Source organism: Camelina sativa, chromosome 11, assembly GCF_000633955.1.
Source record: "Camelina sativa cultivar DH55 chromosome 11, Cs, whole genome shotgun sequence".
In the NCBI taxonomy this organism is placed as follows: Eukaryota; Viridiplantae; Streptophyta; class Magnoliopsida; order Brassicales; family Brassicaceae; genus Camelina; species Camelina sativa.
The window spans coordinates 22948772-22960988 of record NC_025695.1 but is presented as its reverse complement, the minus strand read 5'-3'; the positions used below and the strand labels follow the sequence as shown (position 1 = coordinate 22960988).

At 35.0% G+C, this 12217-nt stretch overlaps 1 protein-coding gene across 1 annotated transcript; it reads left to right on the top strand.

The window, feature by feature from the left end:
• On the top strand, positions 5670-10791 carry LOC104724080 (SKP1-like protein 1A). Its single transcript, XM_010442526.2, has 2 exons — positions 5670-5975; positions 10564-10791. The coding sequence occupies exons 1-2, from the start codon at positions 5685-5687 to the stop codon at positions 10759-10761; spliced, it is 489 nt and encodes a 162-aa protein (XP_010440828.1). The 5' UTR covers positions 5670-5684; the 3' UTR covers positions 10762-10791.

The following is a 12217-nucleotide window of genomic DNA, read 5'->3' as shown; positions in this document are numbered from 1 at the left end:
TAATGATCTTTAGTATTTGAAGCTATCTTGTCGTCGTATGTAAGATCTTTAACAGAATTGAAGGATCCTTCTATGAGAACTGGTTATTTTGTTTCTTTCTGAAACTCTAACTCTCAATATATTTTTAATACAACCACTAGATAAAGACCCGTTTGATGTGCGGGTTTAAAGTTTTGTAACTAAAATAAAATTTAATAAAAATATATTAAAATTTATTATACATTATTTATAAAATTTGTTTTTGCTATAATATACTGATTTATATCAATATACAAATAATTTATATATGTTATCTTCAAAAGAGTATTTTTTATACCTAGGTATATTGTATGTTACAAATTTATTATTTACCATCACCTAAAAAATGTCTATATGAACAAATTAAGCCAACTATTATATGTCTCTTCACTTTCACTTTTGCATAGATTCTTTAATCACTAAAATTGTTGGCTCAAAAAATATTTTGAAGAAAAAATAAATTACATCACAATAGTGTATGACTAACAATAGAGAGAACCTCGATTCTGCCCTCCTCCCTTATGGAGAGAACTTTGCGTCCAACCTCCTCCACCATGGAGAGAACCTTCGTTCTGCCTTCCTCCCTTGGAGAGATAACCTTCCGTCCAACCTCTCCCACCTTCCTCTCTTGGAGAGATAACCTTGCGTCCAACCTCCTCCACCATAGAGAGAATCTCGGCTCTGCCCTCCTCCTGTGTGGAGAGAACATGTTCACGTCTTTTAGTTATCTCAAAGTGGCTTGCTCCAACAACCAATGAAACTAAAAACCCTTTTCCAACGTCACAAAATCTTTTGATAGTAACTAATGTTAAATTTCCCAATGTATTCATGGAAGTTTCTTTGACACACCATGATGTACCCTCTGTCTTCAAGTTCCTATGGATCTATAACCAACGATTTATGTTTTCCAATCTATCTATGTTTGTTGTAGGCTTGTGTTTGATTAGCCTATTTTATTCAACCATTAGGTTGATGACCTTCTCCTCTTTATCTTCTTTTGAGATTGAACGAATGGTAACAATTATGTTTGCAAAAACAAAAAGGTCTATGACCAACCAATCAAGGTTGAAAAATTAGAAAAAAATTAATTTGACATAATTAATGAAATAATAGAAAATTATAAGCACGCTAATATATAAATCTCAAATAATTCAAAGATGAAAATATAAATTAAATAAAACAATCTAAAACTATTACACTAAATTTTAAAAGACAGTATTAGAAAAAGAAGATGCATATATTAATCTTCCATTTTTTTCGGGTCAACATATTAATCTTACCTATTCCAAACTGAAAAAGTAGAAAATATGTTTTGGTTTAAAAAAATAAGGAAAATTTGTCTTCTCATTAAAAAAAGTTTGACCAATAGGACAAAGTTGAAAGGAATATTTTTGAATAAATTATTTTGTTAGATGAGTAATATGAGATGATCTATGTTTATATAGAAGTGAGTATTTACATTTTTTAAAATTAATAATTTTCTGTATATTTTCCTTAATCCCTTTTCTATTTTATGAGAAAATTTCTTCCAATGAGCTCCTTATTTTTTAAAAAATTTATTGCTTCTCACTTTCTTGTAAGACATACTATCGTTCGACGATAAGAACGCTTTCTGTTTAGTTGATCTAGTGTTATATAATTTCTGTTGTTATCTTGCATTTGTGTATTCATCTTTTTTTTTTATGCTACCTGTCCAGCAAATTAATAGAAATAATAATACCATGAGAAATTTGTTAATCTCAAAAACCTTAGTTATTATGCATAAGAACCTTTGTTAACACTTCAAAGTCAAAAATTGCATAGTATGCATTATGGAATTGAGAAACGAAACAAAATTCAAAGAAACGACGACGACGAAAACACATGGTAATATCTAGGAATCTTTTTATATAGTTTCTTCGATTTGACAACAAACAAATTGCCTTCGAGACTTTTTCAAGAACAATGATGTGTCAAACAAAAGGTTAAAAAAAACAAAGAAGAAATTTGTACCAAGAAAAACAAAGCTAGTCGAAATTATTTTGTTTGATGAAAAATATGTCATCATTTCTTGGCTTATATAGAGGGGTGTATTACAATCCTTTTCCTTTTAGGATTAACAAAGTTTTTTTTTTAATATAATAAGATTACAATTATCTTATGCATCGTTTTATCAAGCTTGAAAACTGTGATTTCTAATCATTAAAATTGACATGTGTCACGATGTGATGTGTTACTAACTTTGATATGTGATTTCTGATCGTTAAAATTGACATGTGTCACGACATGATGAATTACTAACTTGGATATTTAATCGTTAAAACTGACACATGTCACGATCTGGTGAGTTTTTAACTTTGATCTCTGATCGTTAAAACTAACACGTATCAAGATCTGGTGAGTTACTAACTTTGAGAACCAAACTTTATATAATAAGATTTTGTATATTTTATATTTTAATATAAAATGTTAATATGTTGTATTAGATTATATATGTGAAGTTATTTCAACAATGTATATTCTACATCATGATTTGAATGTCATTATAAGACATAATTTTGTAAATTTGAATTTAAATATTCCAATTTTGACTTATTACTCAGCAAAATTTTTAATTCAATAGATATTATTTCTAAAGAATAATATTACTAAAGCTTGAATATTTTATAGATTGAATAATTTATGTTTGTTTANCTTTTTCAAGAACAATGATGTGTCAAACAAAAGGTTAAAAAAAACAAAGAAGAAATTTGTACCAAGAAAAACAAAGCTAGTCGAAATTATTTTGTTTGATGAAAAATATGTCATCATTTCTTGGCTTATATAGAGGGGTGTATTACAATCCTTTTCCTTTTAGGATTAACAAAGTTTTTTTTTTAATATAATAAGATTACAATTATCTTATGCATCGTTTTATCAAGCTTGAAAACTGTGATTTCTAATCATTAAAATTGACATGTGTCACGATGTGATGTGTTACTAACTTTGATATGTGATTTCTGATCGTTAAAATTGACATGTGTCACGACATGATGAATTACTAACTTGGATATTTAATCGTTAAAACTGACACATGTCACGATCTGGTGAGTTTTTAACTTTGATCTCTGATCGTTAAAACTAACACGTATCAAGATCTGGTGAGTTACTAACTTTGAGAACCAAACTTTATATAATAAGATTTTGTATATTTTATATTTTAATATAAAATGTTAATATGTTGTATTAGATTATATATGTGAAGTTATTTCAACAATGTATATTCTACATCATGATTTGAATGTCATTATAAGACATAATTTTGTAAATTTGAATTTAAATATTCCAATTTTGACTTATTACTCAGCAAAATTTTTAATTCAATAGATATTATTTCTAAAGAATAATATTACTAAAGCTTGAATATTTTATAGATTGAATAATTTATGTTTGTTTATAAAAATTCAACTTATGGTATATCTAGAAATAAAACTATTTTTTAATTATAATTAATAATATGATAATTTATTTGTTTCACAAAATAGACTCATATATAAAAATGAGAGGTAAAGTATAATGATAATTAATAAATTAATATGTTAAGTTAGATATCAAAAGATTTTATTTGATGAATAATTTAATAAAGAAAATTAATATGGTAAGTTAGATGATATGATTCTTTAGAATATTCTCTTTAAAATTTTCGGTATAACCTATTTGTAACCAATTAATCTATCATTAATGTATAACATATTTGTAACCAACTTATTAAAATTATATAGTCTACAAAACAATGTTGTGTACTTCCGTTTTACTATAAAGGGGATTTTTTTATACCAATTCTAAAATCAGTATAACTAACTAACCCCATCGAACGTTTTATTGATTTCCAACTGATTGTTAACATTTTTTTTTCCACAAAAGATTGTAACTAACCCCATCAGGTTTAGGATGGTTGTGTGGTGGTGGTGAGAATCAGNTTGAATGTCATTATAAGACATAATTTTGTAAATTTGAATTTAAATATTCCAATTTTGACTTATTACTCAGCAAAATTTTTAATTCAATAGATATTATTTCTAAAGAATAATATTACTAAAGCTTGAATATTTTATAGATTGAATAATTTATGTTTGTTTATAAAAATTCAACTTATGGTATATCTAGAAATAAAACTATTTTTTAATTATAATTAATAATATGATAATTTATTTGTTTCACAAAATAGACTCATATATAAAAATGAGAGGTAAAGTATAATGATAATTAATAAATTAATATGTTAAGTTAGATATCAAAAGATTTTATTTGATGAATAATTTAATAAAGAAAATTAATATGGTAAGTTAGATGATATGATTCTTTAGAATATTCTCTTTAAAATTTTCGGTATAACCTATTTGTAACCAATTAATCTATCATTAATGTATAACATATTTGTAACCAACTTATTAAAATTATATAGTCTACAAAACAATGTTGTGTACTTCCGTTTTACTATAAAGGGGATTTTTTTATACCAATTCTAAAATCAGTATAACTAACTAACCCCATCGAACGTTTTATTGATTTCCAACTGATTGTTAACATTTTTTTTTCCACAAAAGATTGTAACTAACCCCATCAGGTTTAGGATGGTTGTGTGGTGGTGGTGAGAATCAGACTTTAGTTTTGGGTGCCAGATGTCAACGTCGCAGTGCGTCCCCACTTCATTCGGAGCTGGAAGCATTATTATGGGCGATGGAGTATATCCTTTCCAGAGGCATTGATTGTCAGAGGTTCGAGACGGATTCTGCAAAGTTAATATCGATGGTGCAAGCTCCGGAGGAGTGGCCGGCTTTCTCTACGCTTCTTGATGAGTTCCATGTGCTTAGTGCCTCCTTGCCTCCTTTCACCCTTTCCAAAATCCCAAAGATGTCCAATGTGAAGGCTAATTGTTTAGCTCGTTCTTCTAGATTGCTATTGTCGAAACGATTTATGTAAACAACTTTTCTCTAGTTTGGGCAACCAATCTAGGAGTTTTCTTTTAATTAATGTTAGGTTGAAAAAAAAAATTGTGGAAAATACCTAACACATAATAATATTGTATGATTCTTGACCAAAAATAAGTTAGATGTATTATTATTATTGTATGACACGTTGTCAACTTAAATAATTATATATATATATATATAAATAAGCAAATATATATATATATATATATATATATTTGCTTCGGAAATACATGGTTTTATTAAAAGCTAAACAAAGCTGATTTTGATTGATTTATTCTTATCATACAGTGATTTCAATAAATCTTTTTACTTTTTTTTCTAACAATAATGAAATTGTATCCAAACAAAAAAAGGAAAAAGATAAAATCAGTCATATATTAATTAATGAGATAAATACAACGAATTCGACGGATCAAAGTTAATTTTCCAAAAGAAAAAGAAAGAAATAGAAAAAAAATCCTAATTTCATAAAAGTAAATTAACAACAAAAAAAAGATAAAAAACATATTTCCTTTATTTCCTAAACAATAGACCGACTTAACAAAAATTAGGGATTTTCTTATGTATATAAATAGAGAGACCCCCAAACTCTTTTTTTATTATATTTTCTTTTCATTGCTTTCGTCTCCTCTGAGAAAAATTTCACAAACGCTCTCCCAAATCTACAAAAAAAAAAAAAAAACTCATCTCTTCTCTCTCAAAATCGAATCAAAGATGTCGACAACGAAGAAGATCGTTTTGAAGAGTTCCGATGGTGAATCTTTCGAGGCTGATGAATTGGTTGCTAGAGAGTCGCAGACCATCGCTCATATGGTTGAAGACGACTGCGTCGACAACGGTGTCCCTCTCCCTAACGTTACGAGCAAGATCCTCGCTAAAGTGATCGAGTATTGCAAGAAACACGTCGAGGTTACTGCTTCCAAGACCGATGCCGCTGATGCTGTTGCTTCTTCTGCCGACGAAGAACTCAAGACCTGGGATGCTGAGTTTATGAAGATCAATCAGGCTGAAGAATATGATAATCGATTGATTCTCATTGAAAACAGAGAGCACATATTTATACAAGAGTTTGTTAGGATCGTTCTATACAAGATAACGATACCTATACAAGATAAGAACTCTAGAAGATAAACTCTATCAGTGATAAACTATATCAACAAGAATAGAGATAAACTCTAGCTACACTAATACGCCCCCTCAAGATGGACGGCGGCAACAGAGACCAATTTTGTCTGAAAGTTCAAGAAACCGAGCACGAGGTAGTTGCTTGGTCAGCGTATCCGCCAGCTGATCAGCAGAGCAAACATGAGCAACGCGGAGGTGCTTGTCTTGAACCTTTTCGCGAACAAAGTGATAATCCAAGGCAAGATGCTTCATACGAGAGTGAAATACCGGATTTGCGGAGAGGTAGGTGGCCCCTATGTTGTCACAGTACAGAATTGGAACATCAGTAGATTTCATTCCAAGCTCCGTCATGAGAAAAGTAAGCCACTTGACCTCAGAAGCAGCAGCAGCGAGGGCAAGATACTCTGTTTCCGTGGAAGACCTTGCAATACCGGTTTGCTTTTTAGGAGACCATGAGATAGGCTGGTGACCCAAGTACGTAATGTAAGCTCCAGTGGAGGTGTAGTCATCCCGATTTCCAGCCCAATCCGCGTCAGAATAAGCATGTAAGTTAGATGGTGACTTAGCAGAGAAGAACAAGCCAACATTTGCAGTGCCCGCAAGATAGCGTAGAACATGTTTCACAGCGTCCCAATGAAGTGTTCTAGGTTGATGCATATACTGAGATAAGCGATTAACAGCGAAAGCAATGTCAGGCCTCGTGAGTCCAAGATACTGGAGACTGCCCACCGTGGCACGATAAGTAGAGGGGTTAGAAAGAAGCTCGCCGGATGAGAGAGTGAGAACCTGACCGGAGGACATCGGAGTGGCAACTGGCTTAGCATCCGCCATTTTTGTTTTGCGAAGAAGGTCAGTGATGTATTTGGTCTGTGTGAGATGCAAACCATCACGAGTCTGATAGGCTTCCATACCAAGAAAGTACGAAAGCTCTCCTAAGTCTTTAAGAGAGAATTTCGCCACAAGAAGATCAGTAACACGCTTCATGGCTTGAATGGAAGTACCGGTGATGATGATATCATCAACATAAATTAACATGTAGACAAAGGAGGTACCAGAACGCAGGACAAAGAGCGACTCATCCGCAAGAGACTTCTTGAAGCCAATGCTTACAAGAGCAGTGTACCATATGCGTGGTCCCTGTTTAAGGCCATACACTGCTTTATTAAGGCGACACACATGATTAGGCCGTTCTTTGTCAATGAAACCCGGAGGCTGAAGCATGTAAACCTCCTCCTCAAGCGGTCCTTGAAGAAAGGCATTTTCACATCCAATTGCTGCAGTGGCCAGTCAGAAGCAATAGCAGTACCCAGAACAAGTCGGATAGTAGCATGTTTGATGACTGGGCTGAAGGTGTCATGGAAATCAACACCCGGTCGTTGATGAAAGCCTTTCGCAACAAGCTGAGATTAGTAGTTGTCCACCGAGCCATTAGGCTTCCGTTTAATCCTGTAAACCCATTTGGAACCAACAATGTTAGTAGCAAGAGAGCGATCAAGAGGATCAAACGTGTGGTTGTGACCAAACGCATCATATTCAGTGCTCATGGATCTCCTCCATTTTTCATCTTTCAACGCTTGCGTTAAAGTTTTAGGCTCCACCTCTTGCAGGACGGTATGAAGACCATACTTTGTGTTTGGCTTCTTGATGGTATTCTTGCCTCTCGTCACCATAGGATGGTCATTAATCATTGAAGTCGCGGGAGAAACAGAGTCCGCTGAAGTCGATTAAACAACAACAGCAGGAACGTTATGGTCGGACTCCTATGCCACAGAGGACGCACCGAGTGCAGGTGAAGGAGAAGAACACGGGAGAGTGGCCAAGACTGGTGTTTGAGGAAATATGGGAACAAGAGAAGCAGTGAAAAAGTATGAGGAAGTAGTTTCATGGGAAGGGGATTATGTTTGAGCTGAGAGACGAGAAAAAGGGAAGACCGATTCAACAAAATTAACATGTCTGGATATGTAGACACGAGAAGTCTCAACATCAAGACAAATGTAGGCGCTTTGAGTAAGAGAGTACCCCATGAAGACACACGGCTTAGACTTTGGTGTGAACTTGTGTTGGCCATATGGTCGAATCCAAGGATAGCAAAGACAACTGAACGTTCGCAGCTTGGAGTAATTGGGTGTGTCATGAAACAGGAGCTGATAAGGGGTGTGATCCGCCAAGTTAGGAGTCGTCAAGCAATTGATTAAGTAAACCGCCGCAGCAAATGAATAAGTCCAGTAGGAGTGTGGAATCTGAGCATGAGTAAGGAGGGATAGACCTGTCTCGACGATGTGGCGGTGTTTCCGTTTGGCCATACCATTGTGTTCGGGTGTGTGGGGAGGACTTGTAAGATGAGAGATGCCGTGAGTGCCAAGAAACTGTCTTAAGGCGAGATACTCACCACCATTGTCAGAGAATAAAGAGATTATTTTGTTGTTGAATCGGTTTTCAACAAGAGATTTGAATATTGGGAAGATTTGAGCAACTTGAGACTTTGTTTTGAGAGGCTAAAGCCAGGTATAACGAGTATAGTGATCAACAAAGATCACATAATACTTGTAACCATCGATCGACATGACTGGAGATGTCCAGACATCAGAGAAAAGTAGTTCTAATGGATGAGTAAAAGTGAGAGTGGAGGTGGAGAATGGAAGTTTATGATTCTTATTAATAGCACATGAGTTGCAAAATAAAGTAGAGGATACAGAGGAGGAACTTGCTAAAGAAAACTTGGTGATCATGGTACGAAGCGTTTGAGTGTTTGGGTGTCCTAAACGAGAATGCCATTCCGAAGGGGATGACTTTATTGCTGAAAATGCTGAAATAAAAGGCTTGGAAGAGGAAAGTGGCCACTCATACACTCCTTCATTGGCCTTGCCTTTGAGAAGTGTTGTCCCCGTGTGAAGATCCTTCACCTGAAAATCATATGGACAGAGTTGGACCATAACGTTATTTGTTTTGCATAACTTGTTAACCGAAATGAGATTCTTGCGCATTTCAGGAACACATAAACATGCTGAAGTTGAATTGGTTTCAAGTTAGAGGGAAAAGAAACTGAACCAGTGTGAGTAATGGGCAAGCTTGCACCATTACCAATCATCACATTGTCATTGCCGTGATAAGGAGTTTGCACAGAAAAATTGCTAAGATCACTGGCAATGTGATGGGAGGCAGCACTGTCGAGCAGCCAGGGAGTGAGATCAGGTTGGGGACCAATGGTGGTGTGATGAGCCTGAGGACGCCATTGTGGAGGCGGTAGTGGTAGATGAGGAGCCAGAGACGGAGTAGACCCACGAAACTGAGGAAACGATGGAGCAGAGTAAGGGAATTGCGATGTGAGGGCTGCTGAAGATATTGAGGACAACGTTTAGCACCATGACCTTGAACTCTGCAAATTTGACAGTGACCGAGGTACGGTCGTGATGGACGAAATCCACCACGAGAGGATCCAACGCCACCACGATGTGCAGGACGAGAGAGATGTGTCGCATTGGCAGATGCAGGAACAGAGAAAGTGTTTTCACTGACAGCTTTCAGAGCATTTTCACGGTTAATTAGTTTTTCATGAAGCTCATCAATCGAAATCGGTGTGTCACGTCCTTGGACCATCTCCACAATCGTTTTGTAGTCGTCATTGAGACCACTAGTGATGTGATCAAGGAGATCTTCGTGTGGCAGAGGATCATCAAGAAGGGCAAGTTGATCTGATTTCTCCAGAATGCCGCACATGAACTCATTGACAGACTTGGTGCCTTTGGTGCTGGTCTTGAGTTGATCTCGGATCTGACGAATGCAACCACGAGAGGACTTCCCGTAAGTGTTGGTAAGGATTTCCCAGATGTTACGGGTTGTAGAGGCACAAACAACGATGGCCTGAACTGGATGAGAGAGCGATCCAAGCAAGGCACTGAAAAGAAGTTTCTCTTGACGTTTCCAGGCGGCAAAGTTCGGGTTTGGTTGGTTGACACCAGTAGCAGCGGTGATTAATTCAGGCGGGGTATTGTCATCATCAGCAACGAAGTAGTGAAGTTCGTGGGCCTCAAGAAGAGATCGTATCTACAGACGGCAAGTGATGAAGTTGTTGGGCCTAAGTTTGGTGATGTTACTCATGTTGAGAGAGATGAGCGTTTTGTGAGGTTCATCGATGTTAAACACAGGGGTTGAGTCAGACGAGGTAGAGGAGGCATCGGAAGCCATGACTGAAGAAGAAGAAGATATGAGGGAAGAAGAGGAAAAACAAAGACGTATAAGAAGAAGGAAAGAGGCGCAGAAGAAAATAAATTTTTAGGTTTGGATCAGAGGCTCTGATACCATGAAGAATATGATAATCAATTGATTCTCATTGAAAACAGAGAGCACATATTTATACAAGAGTTTGTTAAGATCATTCTATACAAGATAAGAACTCTAGAAGATAAACTCTATCAGTGATAAACTATATCAACAAGAATAGAGATAAACTCTAGCTACACTAATACATGCTACCCTCTTTGAACTCATCCTGGCTGCGAATTACCTGAACATCAAGACCTTGCTTGACCTAACATGTCAAACTGTGGCTGATATGATCAAGGGAAAGACTCCAGAAGAGATCCGCACAACGTTCAACATCAAGAATGACTTCACACCAGAGGAAGAAGAGGAGGTTCGCAGAGAGAATCAATGGGCTTTTGAATGATTCAATCTGATTGTTAACATTTAAGTAGGTTATAATAAAGCTTTATAGAACTCAATAAAGTTTTACAACTAGAGCATGCATGAGAGCATGACTTCATCTTTTGGATCAAAACTTACAGACATTGATCTCCAAGAACGAACGTTAGAAAAGTCATTAAAATACACATTGTAGTTAACACCTACATTGAAAACTTAACGTGTATGATTTGAAGATAGGAACTAGGAAGAGCCCTACTGTCACTTACGATAAATTTGATCTTTCTACCATATAAACGATAAATCGTTTGTTTGTATTCTTCACTTCGACATAAGACACAAAAAAAAATGATGATACAAAACAAAATTTATGTTTTCCTTTAGATCTATTCCATTTCTACTTTCTCATATTTGTCACGTTGACGAAGGAAAAATACGTGGTTGGTACAGGCCCATACTTAATTCTGTTCTTATTGGGCCAAAGGAAACCCTAGTTTTATCTTTGAAGAGTGTAGAGCTTTTAGTTTTGGTTTCTGGGTTACAAATACAATGGATAGAGTACAATCCGATAGTGGTTCTATCGGGAAAACAGCTAAAATCAACCCCAACTATTTGCCAAACGCTTTTTTATACCTAAACTTCAACAACCTGCAAATAACAACCTAAACTGTATTAAAATTCAAATTTGCTACCTAAACTATATAAAATGTGGTCAATTTCAACCTCTGTTCGAACAGTGTTAAATCAGAGTTTAATGATGTTGAGTCAAACGGTCCGTAACATCAACTTAGCATTGGGACTTACCAAACCTATATCGTTTTGGTCATTTTTGGGTATTTTATAGCAAGAAATGATCAAAAATAAAGTTTCACAACACACCCGAAAAATACTCTATTTTTTTTCAAACGCTTTATTTCTTGCTACAACACACTTAAAAATGACCAAAACAACTTAGTTTTGGTCATTCCCACTGTCATGTGGATGTCAAAGATCGTCTGACTCAACATTGTTAAACTCTAATTTAACACTGTTCGAACAGAGGTTGAAATTGACAACATTTTCTATAGTTTAGGTAGAAAATTTAAATTTTAATACAGTTCAGATTGTTATTTGCAGAGTGTTGAAGTTTAGGTATAAAAAAGCGTTTGTCAAATAGTTGAGATTGATTTTGACCATTTTCCCGTGTGTCTATCTTTTGGTTTTAGTTCGGATTATTTTTCTTTTTATATGAAGAAGTTTTGGGAGGTGATGATAATTTCCCCAGATGATCGAAGTTGATTATACTGAGCGAATTATGTTTCTCTCTTTCAGAGAGATTCCAAGCCTATTTTCTGATCCCTTTCACTCGCTTTAAAAAAAAAAAAATCAAAATCAAAATCGATTTCATAGTTATTTTTTTCACATGTTTAGATGGAAGTGAGGATTATTTCCCCAGATGATCAAAACTGAACAAACTGAGCGATTGATTTCTCTTTTTAGAG

Bases quoted from the DNA above. Each gene is read 5' to 3' on its own strand.
- LOC104724080 (XM_010442526.2), top strand. From the start codon at position 5,685: ATGTCGACAACGAAGAAGATCGTTTTGAAGAGTTCCGATGGTGAATCT. The intron at 5,976-10,563 runs GCTGAAGAATAT...ACACTAATACAT, and splicing joins AGTTTATGAAGATCAATCAG to GCTACCCTCTTTGAACTCAT.